The 21,996-nt window shown below is 41.1% G+C and overlaps 1 protein-coding gene across 3 annotated transcripts in view; it reads left to right on the forward strand.

Annotated features, from left to right (window-relative positions):
* Positions 1-21,996, forward strand: part of DEPDC1 (DEP domain containing 1) — a 425,665-nt gene that overhangs the window by 250,601 nt on the left and 153,068 nt on the right. For 2 of the 3 annotated variants that reach the window (XM_085602294.1, XM_085602295.1), the window contains one exon: positions 1,010-1,849. The exons of the other annotated variant lie outside the window; for it this stretch is intronic. In XM_085602294.1, the coding sequence (XP_085458420.1) occupies positions 1,010-1,849 (840 nt within the window). The remainder of the gene's footprint in view (positions 1-1,009; positions 1,850-21,996) is intronic. 3 annotated transcript variants of the gene reach the window in all.

Consider the following 21,996-nt stretch of genomic DNA (forward strand, 5'->3'; position numbering starts at 1 on the left):
ACACCTTATACAGTCACCACTTGAGCTATGCTGCATCGTAGTACGTATAGTGAACAATGACGGTCCATTGGTAGGCCTTCTCCAGTTAATGTTTTGTAGCAAAATCGTTATAAGATTGTTGCTGAATAATTTTATGCATTGTATACTTTTTTTTTCTTCAAATTAAATGTTTTTGTGATGTGGAGATTTGTCTGATATACAAATGCATTTGCTCGCTTTGAGTAGATTTATTTTCGCTCCTTTGGGCCGTATATCCTTGATGTAGCATGCATGCATTGCTGTATGTGCTCTCATGAAAGAAGGGTACCGCGAACTGTTCACCTTTTCTAAAAGAATTGAATGGTCCTCTGTCTCTCACGTTCTAATAATGGTGGTTGTAAAATATACAGCGAAGCACAAACATGCCTCCAGTGGTACTGCCTTCTAATTTGCTCGAATTGGCAATTTTAAATTCATTCAGTAAGCATCGTGCTCGTTACTTACTCCTACAGCTATTTATTGTTTTTGGTTGTGGCATTAGTTAAGATTTGGGGGATTAATAAATGTATCATAAAAAACTATATCCAGACGTTCAGTACATGCACCACGAAGCAGATATGACTAAAGAACATTGCATGCCATGCTTGCAACGCTTTGCATCGCCTCCCTTGTTGACCAACCGAGCAATTTAGGCACCTTGTTATCATGTCATGCTGATAGTTTGTGAAAAGCAAACATGATCATGGCATGCTTTAATGCCATTTACTTTGCACGTGATACACACGCATTAACGTTTTAACTTGGCCATTGAATGGTTAACTTGAAATTAAGTGATTTGTAATGGCAATTTTCTTTGCATTTGTTGCTGCGTTGCTTTCCTTTCTTGTTAAAAGTGCTGCTTTCAGTTGACTAATACTTTCCTTCTAACATTTGTCTATGAAATAGTGTGATACTTTTTGACATTTGAAATTGCTTATTTGTCTTTCTCTTTGTGCATGTCCACTTTAATTTTTCTTTCATTTTGTGGCAGTTGTGTGTGGGTATATAACCGTTCCAAATAGAACAAATGGAAAGCGAAAACTTCAAGAGGAGTCAAGTGGCCCGCAACCTTCAAAAACACCTCACCTGAGCAATACCAACTTTTTCAAGTCAACAGAATGTCTGCTGCTAAGTTTAATCCACAAACAAAACGAAGAAGCACACGAGCAAAGCGAAGATGACCTTTACTCCGAGAAACTGCAGAAGCAGGATCGCCTGCTTCAAGGAGAAAGTCTAAGAGTTAAGGGACATCCTGCGAGGCGAAGGGCAAGTGCCGACGACTATGTGGGCGGAAGCTGTCATAATCTTTCAGTTTCAAAGGATATTACGGTTTCAGTCCCTAAACTGAGGCCTAGATGTTACTCCTTGGAAGGTGTTGCGGATATTCCATCGGAGTCTGGTTTTCGAGAGCGCTCAGTTACACCTGGCCAGGCATCTTTGACAGAGCCTGTTAACAAAGACCTTGTTACACATTTGACCGAATCTGTGTTTGACCTCTGTCCTCCCAGCAGTGCCCTTGAACAGCAAAGGAGACTGTCCGCTAATATAGACGATTTGCACTATGACCAGCCAAAAAGTAAACCGCTCTGCAGAACACGAAGTCTTGGCAATTGTCTCGGAAGTTTGCACAGCACTAACGCTCCTGTGGCTGAAATCACGGTGAAACCGGACAGTATTTTTAAAGGTTTTTCTACAGTGAGAAGCGAGCCTATAAATGCGAGCACCTCTGTCACAAAAAGGCTATACCAAAGCGCAAATGAGCTTGCACAAACCTCTTCTCCTGCACCCTCTTCTCTGCCATTTACCTCACGAAGCTGCCATGGCTCGCAAAGTAAGAATGCTTTTTATCATTGCATGAAGTTTAGGCTTTGAACCATTCACGTCTATGTAATCTGCTGCTGCATGCATTTCCGATATTTTAGAGCATTCGAAATGTTCTGTTTTCTGTATCTTAGCCTTCTCTCTGATACAGCTGCAGTGTGTTTTGTGGTTTACCAACATAGCCATGCCATTGATTTCTTATGATGCAGCATAAAGATCTTGGAAAAAGAAAAAATAGCACGTTTTTAAAAAAGGGCCTCTTACTTTGTGACACTCTGAATTGCAAAAAATAAGTTAATGTTCTATTTCGAGCAGTTGGGACACTTTTATTCCTTTGAGCCTCCTGATAAACGTTCTATGCGAAATGTAGTGTGCGCTTATACAGTTTGTCATGTAACCACTTACGGAACAAAGAAATAATTGTATGTCCAGCTTACTAATGGAAAAAAATCGAACGATAATACCAAACAGCACTACAGGGCATGGAATTAATTTCCTGGAGTGACTATTGCTTTAACATTGAACCCACTTAAATAGCATTACATAGATCGCTCCGGAATGTGTGCAGGCTGTCTAATTCCTCTAAGCCCAGACCTCCTTTCAGAACCCTCCGTTCATGTAACTAAAAATGTGAGCCTCTGGTATTAAGTTTCATGGTGGAAGGAATTTGCAACTGATAAGAACTTAGTGTGGTCTTGTTTTCTTTTGTTGATGGGACATGCGGGGGAGCAAATTGTACAGCATCGGTAAATACTTAGGAGAAATTCCTAGCACAGGAATGAGATTGACTCCTCTGTCTGATCGCACCCTACTCTCTTGTAGTACTTCTTAGCTATATTGCTACAAGACTGGAGTAATTTGCAACGTAAAGAGAAATTATCCTGGCAATCACTTGCTTATTTCTGGCCTGCAGATGCCTAGACCTGCTCCCTCTATACCAGGTAAGCTTACCCATGCATCAGTTCTTTTCCCTCAACTGAGCTGTTGCATCAGTTTTCGGGGACAAGAAACTGGTACCTAGATCCACAATACCATGTACATAATTGAAGAGTAGGGTATTCCTTTCTAGAGGGTCTTTGAAGTGTTTCCTTCATTGGTGGCCATACTTTTCTAGAGCCTGCACATCTCCTGAATTTTTAGAAGTTCCTTGCAAGAAGCTGCAGGTAGAAAGGTGGTTGCTCCTGGGGTTCCAGCATTGCCAACCTCTGAGTGTTGTACTAAGATGCTCCCAGAGCCAAAATATGTTTCTGGAACAGATTCACAATGTACTGATCCAAGGTCCTGATCCTTTGGAAGCATCACCGACAGCTCAGATCATTTTCTGCTCCTGATGCCAGATAGAACAACCCTGTAGAAATGCTCAGCCACAAGAGTTGGGAATTGCATTGTCCATCAGACTCAATTGACAAGTGGATCTGCAATGTTCGGGTGGAGATCATGTGCTCTCCACTGACTATGTCCCTTCCGGGAAGTATTTTATTCCACTGATCTTGGCATTTACTGACCAGTCCCCATCCACTGTCCACAAAATGTCTAATTACAGTTCGGTTTTGGGAGGGTGAGAACCATGCCTGACTTTCAATGTAGTCTGCCACTCTGCGCTCTGAACCCTTGCACCCCCCGCCCCCCCCCCCCCCCCCCCAAATGTCAATTACATTATCATTCCCAGTTTGCCGGTACCCACACCAAGAGTCGGCACACCCCCATTGAAAAGTGTGATTCCAGGGGATCCTCATCAATAGTCCTAAGCACTGAATATTCCCGCCCATGCGCAGGAACTCTGGCATATATGTAAAAAATATTATACAAGAAAATATATTATATATTACCTACTGGCGGTCGCCAGTAGGTAGTTATAGTTAGGACCACGTTTCCATAGGAAATCCGCAACATTCTATTTTGAATAACTTTGGCGCAGGTTGACGAATCCTCGCGAATTTTTCAAAATAGGTGGGGCGCTACGCTCCGCTCCTACTCTGAAAGTCTCGGGGGGATTCGTCAAGCGGGAGCTGAGATAAAAGGGGGGTCCCAAAACGCGTTTTTCCCATGCATTTTTCCATAGGACCTTTAGACACAGCTGCAGCCCGAACGGCTGAACAGAATTACTTGAAATTTGGCAGAGAGGTAGTCCTCAGGTCAAGGAAGTGCCTTTTGTAAGTTTGGTGTAAATCTGTTCAGTAGATTCTGAGAAAATAGCATTTAAATCAATATATATATATATATATATGAGCCAGCTTACGGTGCGCTTACCGTACGCGTACGGTGGCGTGCGCGAGCGCGATTCTGATTGGCCCTTAGATCTTAGTAAACATTCGAATCGGTCGAAACCAGGAAGCGGCGGCCGCCATTTTCTCTCTCGCACTCTGACAGGGGGTTGAAAAACCAAGTGCAAAAACATGTAAAGGGGCTGTTTACACAGCTCCCAAGCACCTAGCCATGTCGAGGGAATCCCCAACGATCCCCCAAGTGAAAAAAGGCAATTTTAATTTTTTCGAAAATTTCGCCGATTACGCTTACCGTACGCGTACGGTAAGAAATAATAATAAAAAAAAAAATCCACATTCTCCCCACCCCGTGTGCAAAAGGTGCCTGAAGGGCACCTTTTGTGCATGGCTTAATAGAGCTAAACAAAACATATATTTTACCTGTCACAACGATGCTCATCATATGTCCTCCATGTACGCACGGTGCGCGAAGCGCATCGTGCGTTCATGGCCCATCTAGCGTAACGTGGGCACGCGGTGCGCGAAGCGCACCACGTGCTCACTGTGCACCGCACCGTGCGCGCACGGAACGAACTGCGTTAAGTGGGCGCGCACGCCACAAATGGCGTAAAGTAACTTAGCATTTAAAAAAACGTACAAATTCACTGAAAAAACCATAGGTTTCACACACGTTATAGTTAGGAATTAGCATTTAAAAAACCTTGCAAATTCACTGAAAAAACCATAGGTTTCACACATGTTATAGTTAGCTGGACATTTTACTGATAAAAAACCAATGAAATTCCCCCGTTATAGTTACTGTAGGCAACTATAACTCACGCGACCGTAATCCTCTGCTGATGACATATGTGTCTTTATGAAAAAAAAATATTTGTAATATATGTATAGCTAAAATTTAATGGAAGAAGACATGGGCAAATAAGTGTCTAAAAACAGTATTAGCATCAGCAGAGGATTACGGTCGCGTGAGTTATAGTTGCCTGCACTAACTATAACGGGGGAATTTCATTGGTTTTTTATCAGTAAAATGTCCAGCTAACTATAACATGTGTGAAACCTATGGTTTTTTCAGTGAATATAGATATAGATATAGATACATATATATTGAAAAAAACCCAAAGGTTTTACAGACGTTATAGTTAGGAATTAGCATTTAAAAAAACCTTAGAAATTCACTGGAAAAAAACCATAGGTTTCAGGGACGTTATAGTTAGTTGGACATTTGCCTCCTATAAAACCAGAGAAATTCGCCTGTTGTAGTTAGTTAAGATAACTATAACTCGCGCGCCCGCAATGCACTGCTGATGTCACATATTACATCACTCATGACATGGTCAGTGACATCACTCATTACAGCACTCAGTGAATGTGTTTCTATAAAATGTAAATATGTTTCATATATATATGCCAAGGTGTATTGAAGAATGAATGCATTTACAAGTGCCTAAAGGAATTGTTTCGTATGTGCGTGACTGACTGTATAAGTGAGTGATTGAACGTGTCATACTGAATGTATGGGTTAGTGACTAAACTGTGTAAAAGTCTGTATTAGTCTCTAAGTTGGTGTGTAAGCAACTGCATGGGTTGCTGAATACCTACATGAGTGTCTATATAGATTAATGATTTGTTGTCCGAGTATCTGTATGAGTCCCTGAGTGTGTGTGGGTGGGTGGGTGGGTGTATGAGTCTGTGCATAGATGTCTGAGTGGGTGATTCAGTGGTTGTATGGATTAAAAAGTACATCTGGAAAGGGCTGTATGGGTGATTCAGATGGATACATCTGCCAGTGGATTCCTCACCTTGTGAATATCCCCTGCGCCAGCAACATTCGATAACTTTTGTAGCTCTCCACGCCAACGACGTCACAGAAGCACGGCTCCGCTCGCGGCTCTGCTGAAGTCACTGGATCCATAAGAGGACCTTGTTGGCGTGATGACGACAGTTCCCTTATTTCCGCGCCATCGATGCGAACTGTTTTCTGGGACTCTCCGTAGCTTTGGCTAGTTACTTTGGTTTTCCGCTGGTGTTTCTCTTTCTTCTTGCCTCTTGTTTAAAGATGTCGACAAAGAAGTCCGGATTCAAGCTGTGTAGGGAGTGCGGTAAGCACATGTCCATCACGGATCCGCACGAGGACTGTCTGGTGCCTGTCAGATCACGACGTCGAGAGATGCTCTTGCTGTCGAAAGAGGAGTACTAAGGCCTTTAAAGAAAGAGAAGGCAAGTTGTTTATTGCAAGGATGAAAAAAGAGAAGAGGTCGAAGACGCTCCAGATCGAGGTCAAGGTAGAGGTCGGCGTCAAAATAGTCGTCGGGGCATGCTTCTAAGTCCAAGAAGCATAAAAAGAAGAGGCATGGTTCTCGACACCGTTCGGATAAAGAAGCAGCTCCGAGATCGACTTCGCCTACTCGACGTCGTAAGGACTATGTTTCTCCCTCTCCTGTCTCTAATCCTGCTTCTCCTGTTTGCCTGACCGCGCCTGCGACTTCACCGGAGCACGCTCCGGCTCCATCTCAGACGCCGGCTCATTCTCCGGCTCCAGTTGAAGAAGCTCCGGCTCCTGATGAGTCTTCGACTCCGCTGGCTCCACCGTCGGCGCTGATTGGCCTGAGCCCGGTTATGCCTCATTCTGAGCCATATGCCCCCTTTCCAGACCCGGGACAAGACCCATCGCATTATTTGAATGCAATGTATGGAGTCTTCACTAGAGCAATATACCCCTCTGGAGCACCTTCGGGTCCCGTGGGTCACATGGCTTTTAATCTGGGGGTTCCTCAAGCCTACGCTCAGGCTCCATTTATGCCTTCTTTTGCGGTGATGCCGTTGAAAAAGCTTCCATCTTCACCGGCTCCAGCTCTACCTCGTTCGACTCGGCTGCTCCTACGGATCCGTGTTCGGCTCCGGCGCCGTCTGAGTCGGTTACAGCGCCGCCGACGCCGGTCCTGAGGATTAGGTCCAGGCGAGAAGCTCAAAGAGTCCTGGAAGAGCAAAGGTACCAGGTTGAAGAGATGGAAGAGGGTGAGCTTATGGAGTCTGATGACTTGTTTGAAGAGTTGAAGGAGGCTAGTGGCTTGGATTTGTTACCAGAGTGGGAGATTACTCCTCCAGCCAATACTCCCTCTAAAGATGTGGCTCCCTACCACACGGTCATTAGAAAAGCGGCGGAGCTTTTAGATCTACAGCTGCCAACTGCTGAATTCAAGCCTAACATCCTCACTGAGGTTTTACATTCTCCCTCCACCGTGACAGAGCACTTACTACCATTTAATGAGACAATCACTGAACCAGTCATGGAGGTATGGTGAAAGCCCTATTCAGCACCTGCGGTTTATAAACTGTGGCTAGAAGGTACAGGGCTGCTCCAGGTGATCCAGATTTTCTTACTTCCCATCCTTCTCCGGAAAGTCTGGTGGTTTGGGCTGCTTGCTCTAAGAGGTCTTCCGGTGCCTTTCCACAGATCCCTAGTGACAGGGATTCTAAAAAACTCGACCAATCAGCTAAGAAAGTCTGCTCCTCGGCTAGTATGGCCTTTAAGTCGACGAATGCGACCTGTCTCTTGGGCCGTTATATCCACGCTGTAATGGATTCTGCTAAACAGCTGGCTCCTAAGTTATCTGAGAAGGACAGGCAGAACTTTAATGAGGTGCTGTCAGACGCTCAGGCAGCTGCGCGTCAGGTTATCCTGAGTGGGCTGGACACTGCAGACTCTGTCGCCAGAATTATGGGCTCCTCGGTTGCCACAAGGAGAAGTGTGTGGCTGAAATCATCTGAATTCTCCCCTGATGTGCAGGCAACGCTTCTGGATTTGCCTTTTGACGGTTCTGGGCTTTTTGGTAAAAAGGCTGATGCTGCGTTGGAGAGATTTAAAGAAAGCAAAGCCACGGCCAAATCTCTGGGTCTGCAGGCACAGCCTAGGGGTTCTTTAAGGAGATACAGAGGCTTTGGAAGGTCGTCCTTTCGGACCTACAGGCAGCCCCAGCAACAGCAGCAACAGAACACCCTGTATAAGAGCTACAGGGGCAAGATCAGAGGTCATGCTCGAGGTCGGCAGCTCCCCTCCTCCTCCATCCCTCCCACCACTGCAAAGCAGCCCTAGATCCACCATTCTGGATCATGTTGGTGCTGTGGGGGGCCGGCTTACCCATTTTCTACAAGATTGGGAATCGATCACTTCAGACCTTTGGGTTCTAGATCTTGTAGAAAATGGGTATGCCCTTCACTTTCGGGAATTTCCTCCAAATTACCCTCCTTGCCAAGGTGCTTGCTCGGAGGACCACCTTCTCCTGCAGGAGGAAGACCTTACGTTACAAAAAAAAAAGGTGCGATAGAGGTGGTTCCAGAGCAGGAGAGGGGTCAGGGATCCTACTCCCGGTATTTCCTGATTCCGAAGAAGGATGGCAGGCTACGTCAAATCCTGGACCTCAGGATCTTGAACCTTTTTCTGAAGCAGAAGTTCAGGATGCTCACCCTTGCGCAGGTTCTTCAAGTGCTGCACCAGAAGGACTGGATGGTGTCGATCGACTTGCAGGATGCGTATTTTCACATCCCTATCCTGAAGTCGCACAGGAAGTATCTCCGTTTTACGGTAGGGTCGCAATATTATCAGTTTGCTGTCCTTCCGTTTGGTCTTACTACTGCACCTCGAGTCTTCACCAAGGTGATGGCAGTGGTGGCAGCCCATCTCAGAAGGTCGGGGATTCCAGTTTTCCCCTATCTGGACGACTGGCAGATCAAAGCGGAGTCGCCAGAGAAGGTGCTTCATCATCTGCAGGATACAACTCAGCTGTTGTACAAATTGGGTTTCTCGATAAACATGCCCAAATCTCACCTGGTGCCCTCTCAGTGCACCCTGTTCATAGGGGCAGTACTGGACACTACTGTGTGTCGAGCATTCCCACCTCCACAAAGGTTTCTCGACATACAGGAAATGATTCAGTTGTTTTACAATGGAGCGGTCATTCCAGTCCTGAAGGTCCTTCGTCTGCTCGGTCTGTTTGCTTCCTGCATTCTGTTGGTCAACCATGCACGCTGGCACATGAGGGCGCTCTAGTGGTGCCTCTGCAGGCAGTGGTATCAGCACAACGGAGATCTCAGGGAGTCTGTGAGGATCTCCAGAGAAGCTGCAGTGGATCTATCTTGGTGGAGCATGGAGGGCAATCTGTCTCAATGAAAGCCCTTCCATCTACCTCCATCGGGGGCCACAGTGATAACGGATTGTTCCACTTTAGGGTGGGGTGCTCATCTTGGGGATCTCGAGATCAAGGGTCTTTGGTCTGCAGAGGAAAGGTTGCTTCGCATCAACCTTCTGAAATTACGGGCGATACGTTTGGCACTCAAGGCCTTCCTCCCTTCTCTTAGCGGTCAGTCGGTTCAAGTCCTAACGGACAACACTACAGCGATGTGGTATGTCAACAAGCCGGGAGGAGTGGGGTCGTGTTGTCTCTGCAGAGAGGCTCTGCGTCTCTGATCCTGGGTTCAGGATCATCAGATTTGTCTGATGGCAAATCTTCATGCCGGAGTTCTAAACGTGCGTGCAGACAGTCTCAGTCGGCAGTTCTCTGCCGACCACGAGTGGAGGCTTCATCCGGAGGTGGTTCGTCACGTCTTTCGGACGTGGGGAACTCCTCGGGTGGACCTGTTTGCCACTCACGAACGCTCACTGCCCGTCATTCTGCAGTCTCCAGTATCCGATGCAGGGAGCTTTGGGGGGCGCGTTTCAGCTGAGTTGGGCGTTTGTTCCCATACCCTTGATTCCTCGGGTTCTGAGGAAGATTTGCCAAGACCGGGCTCAAGTCATATTGATCGCCCTGGACTGGCCAAGAAGGGTGTGGTACACAGATCTTCTCCACCTCTCCTCGTGCTCTCTGCTCCGTCTCCCTCTCAGGGCAGACCTCCTCCCTCAGTCGGAGGGGCAGGTTCTACACCCCCCCCACCTCCAGAGCTTACACCTTCATGCCTAGAGATTGAACGGGGAAACCTGAATTCTTTTCTCTCCCGCCTGATGTGGTAGATGTAATATTGTCTGCCAGACGTCATTGCACCAAATCTATCTATTCCTATAGGTGGTCTTAATTTGTTCTTTGGTGCGGAGGGAAGTCTATTGACCCTTTGAGGGCTTGTTTATCCAACATCCTTCAGTTTGCTCGCTCTCTTGCTCAGCAAGACTTTGCTGTAGCTACTGTGAAGGGATATTTATCGGCTTTCCTTTGCTTGCCGATCAGCCGTCTTTGTTTAAGTCACCTATTGTATTATGATTCCTTAAAGGCCTTACCAATACGTTTCTGCCTACTCCTTTTATTGTGCCTCAATGGGACTTAAATCTGGTCTTAACTTACCTAATGGGTTCTCCTTTCGAGCCCTTGCACAAGTATCCCTTAAGGCTGTTGTCTTTCAAAACGTTTTTTCTCATTGCTATTACCTTGGCAAGGAGGGTAAGTGAGCTTCAAGCTCTGAGTTCAAAACCCCTGTTCTTGACCATTCATGCTGAAAGAATGGTACTCAGGACCAGGGCTGCTTTTCTGCCTAAGGTGGTAACTCCCTTCCATCTGGGGCAGTCCATTGCCCTTCCTACCTTCTATCCTCCCCCTCACCCTTCCAAGGAGGAGGAGCGGCTTCACCGCTTGGACCCTAAGAGGGCGGTGAGCTTTTACCTCGATCGGACTAAAGACTTTCGACTGGATGACTAGCTCTTTGTTGGCTGCAGGAAAAGCAGAGCGGTGCACAAGCGCACCCTTTCCAGATGGATTATCTTGTGCATCAAGATATGTTACGCTTTGGCCGGTAAGGAACCTCCAGAGGGTACAAGGGCTCATTCTACCAGGGCAAAGTCTTCTACATCTGCCTTATCTAGATGTGTTCCTGTGGAGGACATTTGTAGATCGTCAACTTGGGTCTCCCTCCACACTTTCGCGAAGCATTATTGCTTGGATTCCGAGGTGAGGAGAGACTGATACTTTGCTCGTTCCGTCCTTCAGGACTTTCTGGTATAGAAGGGTCGACACCCTCCTCCGGAAGTGGGACTGCTGTGGGAATCTTTTCACAAGGTGAGGAATCCACTGGCAGATGTATCCATCAGAAGAACAAGTTAATTACCTTCGGTAAAGCTTTTTCTGGTGGATACAGTATCTACCTGTGGATTCCTTACTGACCCACCTGCCTCCCGTTGTCCACCCTTGTATACCTACAATAGTGAAAATGTTTCAAAATTCAATTATTACTGTCAAAGGAAGGGTGCGATTTCTTTTGCCTTCCTGTATTATCTTCAAACTGTGTGTGTTGTTTAGTGTATTATGTACTGTGTATACTGTATATATATTGCTGTCGGTCCGTCCGTGTGCCTCGAAGGCACGGAAAAAAGGGCGGAATGGACGTCATCACGCCGACTAGGTCCTCTTATGGATCCAGTGACGTCAGCGGAGCAGCGCTTCTGTGACGTCGTCCTCGTCGGCGTGGAGAGCTACAAAAGTTTCAGAATGTTGCTGGCGCAGGGGATATTCACAAGGTGAGGAATCCACAGGCAGATACTGTATCCACCAGAAATAACGTTACCGAAGGTAAGTAACTTGTTCGTTAGTGTGTCTATGGGTGTGTTGGTGAGTGAATAAATGTCTCAGTGGTATATCTGTGACTAACTACATATGTTTTAAGCCACTATATGTGAGTGTTGGAGTATATAAATGAGTACACGTGAGACTAAGTTATTTCAAGAGTGGGTGTATAAATAGGTGTCTGCTTCTATCAGTGATTGTATAAGACAGTAAATGTGTTGGTATCTATATAAATAAGTGATGTGGTATGTCTAAAAATAACGAAGTTGGTGTGTATAACTGTATACATGATTAAATGGGTATGTGATTCATTCTTTGCATTACTGACTAGGCGTGTGAGTAACTCTATGGATGAGTGGCAGCGTGTGACTGCATGTATAGATGTATGAGTGCATATTATAGTCCTCTATTGATGAGTAACTACATGTATAAGTGACTGGATGTTTGTGTAGACCTAGGAAATGGTGAGTGCTATGTAGTATATGGCATTCTTCTGTGTATGGTTTCAAAAATAGTAGTCAGCATTTTACAATGGGTGTATCAAAGTTTATATTAGAGCATCAGTATGTGCATCAGATTGTCACGTGGATGATGTCCTGAGTGATGTCACTGACCATGTCATGAGTGATGTAATATGTGACATCATCAGCAGTGCATTGCGGGTGCGCGAGTTATAGTTAGCTCAACTAACTAGAACAGGCAAATTCCTCTTGTTTTATGAGTCAAATGTCCCACTAACTATAATGTCCCTGAAACATTTGGTTATTTCAGTGAATTTCTTAGGTTTTTTAAATGCTAATTCCTAACTATAACGTCTGTAAAACCTTTGGTTTTTTCAGTGAATTTCGAAGGGTTTTTTAAATGCTAATTCCTAAGTATAACGTCTCTGAAACCAATGGTTTTTATCAATGAATTTCAAAGGTTTTTTAAAAAATTTGGACTACTAGTGTGTATTTGTCATTAATACTATTTTTTCTAACTTTTCAACTACATAAAATAAACTGCAAAAGTACTATGTAACGGAATACATTTCACAAATTACAATGACTTTTTAAATAATACAAAACAATTTAACATTCAGATAACAATTTTTCTCCCTTTTTTTTTGCTGTCATCAGCTACTACTTAACTTCACTATTCACAGTGATGCCAGTGTAGTTTCATCATAAACAGCAGGGACAAAAACAATCAACTAGACTGTTAAAAAAAAAAAAACGAATTCTCTCAAATATAATACAAAATCAACACAAATAACTCATCCAATGAGTACTTCATATGTTCAAAGCTTACCTTTACTTCGTAGATTGTCTGCAAATTTACCCAATAAGCCAGATAATATATCAAAAATTTCGCTTTGAAAGCATCCATAATGAATTCCTTAAAGATCTTGCGTAGTTTCTCTGCACAATTTTCCCAATACACCACATAATGTATCAAAAATTTCGCTTTGAAAGCATCCAGTATGAATTCCTTAAAGATCTTACGTACTTTCTCTGCACAATTTTCCCAATACACCACATAATGTATCAAAAAGTTTGCTTTGAAAGCATCCAGCATGAATTCCTTAAAGATCTTGCGTAGTTTCTCTGCACATTTTCCCAATAAGTCAGATAATATATCAAACATTTCGCTTTGAAAGCATCCATAATGAATTCCTTAAAGATCGTGCGTAGTTTCTCTGCACAATTTTCCCAATACACCACATAATGTATCAAAAATTTCGCTTTGAAAGCATCCAGTATGAATTCCTTAAAGATCTTACGTAGTTTCTCTGTACAATTTTCCCAATACACCAGATAATGTATCAAAAATTTAGCTTTGAAAGCATCCAGTATGAATTCCTTAAAGATCTATACACCTTCCCATTAAAGCCGAATAGTGTATCTAAAATCTTTGTTTCAGAAAAATTAAGTATGAGTTGGGTAATTCATAAGACAATCATGGTTTAATTTCCAAGTGTGTATCATTACAGTGACTCCAACCATTATTACACTTTAAATAAACTGTATAATGTCTACTTGTAGTAGTACTTCCAGCATGGAAAACAATGGCAACTGTTCTTCCAGAACTAGATACTTGATTAACAAGATTTTTTTTTTTTTTTTTGGTTTTCACTTTTCTTCCATTTGGTTGACAGCGTTGCAGCATTATAATCAAATATTTTCCGCATCTTTGTAGGCATAATGCAGATAGCATTCTTGATTTACAAGAACACATCATGTTATGATCGGCTTCTTTTACTAATTTGGAAAATGGTACAGATTTGCAGTCCGGTATTGTTAAATATAAAAATCGTTCTCTGTCAACTATAGTGCTTGAAGGTAACATTTATGTTCCCATTTGTAACGGAGTCCAAATAAACTCTCAATCTGAATTCCTTCATCTTCTAGTACTCCAAGCATAATCATCAGAAATTCTTGTGCATCTTGCTGTATATTAGTACTGAACGTTAAAGATCCAGTACATGTATCCAACAGTTAGCGAATATCAGAAGCAGAATTATTCTTACTTCTATCAGTTCTCAATTCTTGAAATAAAGTGTAGAGTGCAGAACATAGTTTTTTCCTGACTTTCCATAATTTCACCACAAACATCTTCAAGATAAAATATAACATTTAGAATGACATTACCATAGCAGTTGACACCAGAAGCATTTTCGAATTGGTATCCAGCAACATCATCACTTTTTGTATTTTCTGCTTCTTTACATCTTTTCTTTTCTCTTGATTTTCTTTCTGCTTTTCAACCATAGTTAACTCTTCAACATATTTGCGTTTTGAACTCACAACACGTTTCTCATAAATAGGATATTCACCTAAATGGGGAGCATAAAGCCTTCTCAAACGATTATATTCTGTTACACAATTAACATCAGCACTAACCTTGTTCTCATCAAAATCAATTAAATACAAACCAGACAATGTTCTAACTCAAGATAATGCAACATATACCATTCCCTCTTTAAACACAGTTTTTCCCACATTTACTAAAGCATTATCTACACTTAAACCTTGTGATTTGTGAATAGTTACTGCATATGCTAAACAGAAGGGAAACTGTTTTCTACGAACATACAAGTCTTTTACATGCAAAAAACGTGCGGCAGAACGTGCAATCTGTCTTACCTCTGCAATCTGATCAAATTTAACTTTCAAAAATTCAATTCCATTTCTATTTTGATATTTCACACAATCAACAACTTGCTCCATTCACTAATCCTTCTTCTACATTCAGATTACGCTTCAAAATTACCCGACAGTTTAAACATACATCTAAAAAATGTTCTAAGCCAGCAGTTTTTGATACAGACTTTTCCAAAGAATCCAATTTAGTCTGTAATTTTTCTGAAAGAACAATTGTTATTCCTTGATGCTCTATTTTATAAATAGCTTCAATGTGAACTATTTCTTGATTTTCCAACTTCATAAGCTCTCTATTAAATGTATAACACTCTTCCACTGTAGGCATTAAGCAAACTATAGACTTCTTTAGTAGACGACTTTGAAAAGCTTCTTTACCATGTTTGCTTAGAACACCAATTCTTACATCTTTTAGAATATTTGCATAATCTTCGTCTCTTGCTTGTCGCATATTCTTTATATTCAAAATGAAACCACAAATTCACATTTCCAATACTTCCCAGAGATTTCTTTGTGTCTTCATGTAGAAGAATTTTAAACACTGGTTCTCCTTTTACAGGGGTTAGTTGTAGCAGATCTCCAAATACAATTAAATGTTTTCCTCCAAAGAGAACGTCGTAATCGGTTTTTAATACCTGTTGCATTCTTAAGTGTACAAAAGCAAGCATTAAGTTTGAGACCATGCTCACCTCATCAATAATTAAAAGTTTCATTTTCTTCAGCACTCTTGACACGTCATAAGAAGCTTCTCCAGACAACTTCTGATATTCTAATTTATTATCATGCTCCACTGGTAACTTCAATAATTGATGCAAAGTAACTCCTTTAACATTGTGTGCAGCTAATCCAGTTGGAGCTGTTACCACACAACATAAATGTGAACCAGTAGTCTTTTGAAGATAACTGGTCAAAACGTTCATTAAAAAACTTTCACCTGTCCCAGCTTGACCAGTGATGTACATCAGAAGAGGTTTAAAAGATGAACACAGACATTCTTTTTTTTTCTTGCAACAAACCATGTTCTATCCGTTCTCTCACTTGCACATATATTTCTTTCTGTTCAACATTTACTTGTTCTTCTAACTTTTCCAATGTAATATTCTCCTCGTGTGCTTGTTGGATTGCAATTTCGACTTCATGCATAGCAATCGCTGCTTCATTTTCCAGGATTGGTTGTACAAGAGGATCTTGACTACATGGACCACTAGTTTGACTATCTTGAGAACTTTCATGAGCTATTTCAGCTGTAATAGTCTTTTCCTGTTCAACTTCATCATTCAACATTTTTAAATATGTAGGGAAAATTGGACATCAAATGCTATCTTTACAAGCATTAAAAATCTTCGTCAAACTCCAAGTAATTCACTTTCGCTATGCCATGGTTTAAATGGCTGCAGAAGTGCTAAAGAGTAACATTTTTGCTTCTCTGGAGTTTCACAACTAAGTTTCTTGTGATTTATAAGATTACCCTTTGCATGTTTTACTAAACAACAATGACATCCAACTACTGCAAACTTTCCTTCTTTTAAATTCTGTTTACCATTTCTTTTGAAGCTGTAATGTTGAAGTACTTCATGCAGACATAGCTGTTCCAGATGTTTACTCCTTTTCGGATAGTATGTGTCCAACATATTAGTTTTAAGAATGTCTGTACTATCTGGCTCATTTGCTGCTAATTGTTAAATGTTTTCCAATGATTTCAACACTCTATTTCGTTTGCAGGCAAGACCTAAACTTACCTAAATGATTCCTCGTGACTTTGAATATAAACTTGAAGAACACAAGCGGTCTGAACATTCATACGATCCAATTTCTCGGTGGGAAAGCATTTTCAAACTTAAGCTGTACAATTTTTTGCTAAGACTATTCTCTTGTGCAATTTCTTCCCACATTTATTTCATCTGTTTTTTCAGATTTTGTTATGTACGATGTAACATAACGTGCAACAGCAATTGAGTTATGCACAAAATACTGGATGTCCATGTAAGCATTCCACATTTTTAAAATGACTGGATTGTAGTCATTGATATACTTTGAAACTTCTGTTCTTTTTAAGTTGTAGGTATTCTTTGGAGATTTCCGAGTTATTGTGTGCCTCACAGAAGGAAAAAAAGAATTTACTCTTCCTTTACAAATGACTGGACGGGGAAAACCAAACCGACATTTGGTGTAAAATTTTCCTTTAGACTTGTATTTTCTTCTGCATTACTTTCCACAATGGTGACTTTGGAAACGTAAAACTTGCTGTCTCAAGCTTCTATCTCCTCCTTCTCTTGGAATCTCACATGTCACATACTGTTCGATGAAAGACCATACTGTTTCATCAGAATCAGTTCCAAATTTAGGTGCATCCTTGACACATAGTAGCATATGTATATGAGGTGCACCTCTTGCTTGGTACTCCTTTCTCCCAAAAAAATCGGTAACTTCTCCAAGAGGTGGATTTTTTTTTTATTACAGATAAGACATCATACCGTGAAACTTATGATTAAATTATCTGCACACATTTACAGGGTCTAATGAACACAGTTCACCAGGAGTCTTTATTTCAACATTTTTTATATGAGAATTCTCTTCTCTTAAAAACTCAAGCAAATCTTCTCATGCATACTCTGCACAGCTAAGTGTGACAAACCATGTTGGTGTACCTAAGTTCCGTAACATACACTTGAGTTCTCCATGACGACGATACCAATACTCATTTGTTCCACGTTGACATGCCATCAAATTGATTAACTGTGCTTCTAAATTTTCATCTGTTTCTTGAACTTTCACTTCTTTCTGCAAAATAATTTGTTTTAAGTATATGATTCATTGCATACAACAGAGAAGACTGATCACTTTCAATCAAAAGGTTAAATATGTATGGAATGCACTGTCGAAAATCTAGGATCTTCAGAATATAATCTTGTTGACCGATATTCTGAAGCTGGAATCCGTACAGGTCGGTCATCATATTGTCCACCTGCTCCAGTAGAAAACAACTGTGGAAAACAACAAGCTTCCAAGCTTTTCTCCTATACGCTCATTGGAGTTCCCTGTGCTTTTTGCATTTGAAATAACTCAATGCTACTTCCTATCACTTCTTTTGAATGCAAAGGACATATTGTATAATGTTCATAAATCTTGTCCACTGTCTCTATTTGACCACTTGAAATTTCAAAATCATCTTCTAAATGTATTACCTGTTCATCCACATTCACATTTTTGTAATAAATATTATTCTCTATAAGATACAAGGTAGCCTTTTCAACTTTATTAACATCCACAAATTCTTGTCATATTTTCCGACTCCTTGTGGGTACACCATTTACTAAAATAACTACTGCCTCATCTTCCTCTTTCTCTCCAGTAATAGTTTCAATGTTTTTCTTAAAATCCAAAGGTAAGTACATCACTCTTCCTTTCAGCCCTTTTTGCAAGTCTGTTGGTGGCAGTTTACCTGTTTTAGGCTCCATCTTAATTATTTTTTGAAAAGGATGAACAGATTGAATTAGAACCGACTAATATGTATTCAATTTGGCCAGCTCCTGTGGAATAGCTACTAATTCCAACTTATTATGCACTGCTCTAGCAGGCATTTTGTTCTCTTCGAATTCTTTGCAACAATATTTACATATACGTTAATCACTACCTAACTCAAATCGACCTTCAACAAACAAGCAAGTTGCAAATTCTTCCCACTTACCATTGTTCTCCCTTTCACTTTTCAAATACAAATCAACATTCCTACTTTGACTTTTGTAATGAGTACGTCCACAACAAACACATAGTTTGGTATTTCAGAGCACACTACATTAAACTTTCCAATTTCTTCTTCAAATTGATCAGTGCTAATCACTTGCCCATCTTCTCCAACATCTGTAATCGTCGAACTTTCACTTTCTATGGACTGCTCTTCTGAACCAAAATATCGCATTTCAATATCATCACACTATTTTTGAACATCTGATAAAGAACCATATAAAAGACTTCCATTCAGTTCACTTAAACTTAATGCAGGACTTTTTACATAGTACAGTTTCTTTTCAAAGTTCCACATTTCTGAATGGTGTACTGCTAACATCCTCAAATGATGAAAAACACTTTTACAAACTTTTTTTGAGAATGCCCATACTTCTCAGTATATTTTCTTATATTACATGGATCTAGTCCTTGTAACAACTTAATCTTCTGTTTTATACTTTCCGGAGTATATTCTCGTAGCGAATTTTGTATTTTATCAATGGAGTCCTGTTGAATACTACAAATGCTACTACAACTCCACTTATACACAGGAGCTCGTGAACGTTTCCCTTGCACTTCTTCACCTATTAACTCTTCTGCTCTTTTACCAGCCATTTCCTCGTTTGCAAGAGGAATACCATCCTGAACTTCGTAGCAACAACCTCCAGTATCAACTGCAAATGATAAACTATTTTCCTGGAAGTAACTTTCCTCATTAAAAAAAGGCTCAGTACTAGAAGTATGTCTCCAATGTCCACTAAAGATTTTACAAAAGTCGGTTCTGTTCACAAGTCTTTTTTTTTCTACTTTTGTCTTTCAATACTTTCACTATTTTATCCAATACTTTCAATCTCTTTAAAATCAAAATGAACAACTTCTGTTTCAAATTGAAAGCAGTATCCACTATGCTTTAAATACGCTGCTTCTCTTTGAATTGGAACATTCTTCTTTTATATTTGCAGCATGTTTTCAATAAATTGTGAATCACTCTAGATCGAAAAAGTCTGACTAATTTCTTGAAATTGTTTTTGTCTCCGAGTATCAGATACTATTTCGTTATCATCCTTCCTTTTCCTCGTATTTGAAATTGAACTCTGCTTCCCCTTACTTGAAAAATTCTTCTTTTTGCTTTGTGTGATGTTTTTCTCATTAAATGTTCGTAATATTTTTTTCAAAAATTCTTTTGCTTTTACTCAACTGTTTCTCTACTACTCATTTTTTTTCTACTTCAAGATCTTTCCTTTTGTTCAAATATATATTTTTCTTCTTTTTTACTTTTCACTAATACGCATTTCCAAATTTCAATCCAAACGAAATAATTTTCTGAAAAACAAAAAATAGATTCAATTATTTTTCACATTTCTTCACTATGTTAAACTAATACCATACAATTGCAAAACTTCCACTAACAACTTCCAGACCCAGTGCTGCAACGTGATGGAGCATGACAGATGAGCACTAGGATGACAAGTAGTGCCATAGAACATTCAGCAAGTATTTATTTAATTATTTACATACTCCTTTACATTTTATATATAACTGCACTACCTCATACTTTTCAACTCTCCACACCCCACCACCCCACACCACTTTCTTTGCAACCCACCGCACACAACTTTATAAATAGTATTTTTTTAAATTTTAATCTATGTACTTAGAATATTACCAACCAAGCAGCACACAAAAATTACCATTATTACCTAACAATTTTATCTAAAACTTCGCAAACATAACACTGCACCTAGGGCTTTAACTGGAGGGGGTGTCTGTGGGGATGTGACCACCAGCACTATTTTCGGGAGCCTTGAAACGGGTCTTTATAGAGCTCTATTTTCCGACCTCACAAACTTAATTAGTTTTTTTTTCTATATTGCACTGCAGTGACACTGTGAGAGCATGCACATTGCTCACTACTTAGAAGTGCAGACATCATGCCAAGTGACTCGCATTGTAGGAGAAGGGAAATCCTTTAAAGAGCCATTTTCTCACAGTATTTCCCTTCTCTTTTTGCAACGCACCAGCAACATCATCGTGGGGTGATTAGCAGACAGACCACCATGCACGCAACGCCCATTGCCCCGGACTGTCTGACACAGCTTCCCGGGCGCGCACACAGAGCCGCACCAGAGTACTTCACCGGTATTCAAAACATTTTTTTGTAAAGGAGACTCTGTTCTTTTTCACCCCTTTTTACAACCCCTACGTTCCCACTCTGCCTATTGATGAAAGAATTAGGCTCCCCCGAAAATTCCCTCTGGTTGTGCCTCTGCAAACGACCACAACAAGGCAACTCCAGCACGATCCTGCTCTCACCTTACACACGGTCTTGTTTTAGTGCTACGAAAGCACGCACTTTGCCTGCCTCACTAAGTTCCCACACCCCCTCTTTAATATAAACCTAAAAGCTTTCCAATTACTTTTATATTCCTATACTGTACTTAACATGGAAATATAGAACTCCAGGTTCTCATCACCCCAAATTAGCTCTCTGGTATACTTTCTCAGATATAGGAAGTACAGGTATTCAGAATCTGTCAGTCACGGCCACTTTAAAACAGTGTACCTATAAACAACTCGACAAAACGTTAGGTTTCTAAATTAACGTATTGCACTTAAAACCAGAGAAGGGTGTTGAAGTATGCTCCACAAAGAGTAGCTCAAAGCTTTGTTATTCTTTATTAAAAAATCTGCCTGTCAATGCTTTTCGCAAGCCTTTTCAACGCCTTAAGAGGGTAGCTGGATGAGTATAATACGTCGTATTTAAGATCGGGGCGGACGATGCACGGAAATAAGAACGTATAGTTGAATAAAGGGTGAGTGGAAGCATGGCCAGATGCATCAATGGATAGATACATAGATCAATGTATGGATGGATGGAAGGATGAATGAATGCAAAGACCAGTACTTGCGATAGACGGGTGGGCTGATAAATGCTTAGGATTGATTCTAGGACGGATATATCTATGCATATATAGGCGTATCGCTGCATGAATGGCACAGTGCTTACAATAGGCGAGTGCGCTCATAGATGCTTAAGATAAGCGGACGAACAGATTTATGTGTATATATATGTAGGAATATATCCGTCAAAAGATGGTTGAATGGCGCAGTGCTTAGGATGCATGGATACTGCGCTTTAATTGGGCCGAGTCTGGGGACCGGCACTTATTTTCAGGCAGCCTCCAAACGACTCTCTACCAGGCTCTATTTTCGGCCCTCTTAAAGATAGTCAATTAAAAAAAAAAATGTATTACACTGCAGTGACAGCATGCACATCGTTGTACGCATGCTTATTTTGCTAACTACTGAACTGGAAACATCACACTAGGTTACCCACGTTGTTGAAGAAAGGGAAATCCTTTAAACAAGGTTTTTTTCCGAACCTACGATAATTGGAGAGGATTTTTTTAAGCACACAATGATACTTATCTCAATTTAGACCACGCCCCAACTTGCACAGCCCACACCCCTTTAAGAGCTTTGTGCCCCCCCCCCCCTTTAGAGCACCCCCACTTTTTTCTC

The sequence above is a fragment of the Triturus cristatus genome, chromosome 4_2 (genome assembly GCF_964204655.1).
Source record: "Triturus cristatus chromosome 4_2, aTriCri1.1, whole genome shotgun sequence".
In the NCBI taxonomy this organism is placed as follows: Eukaryota; Metazoa; Chordata; class Amphibia; order Caudata; family Salamandridae; genus Triturus; species Triturus cristatus.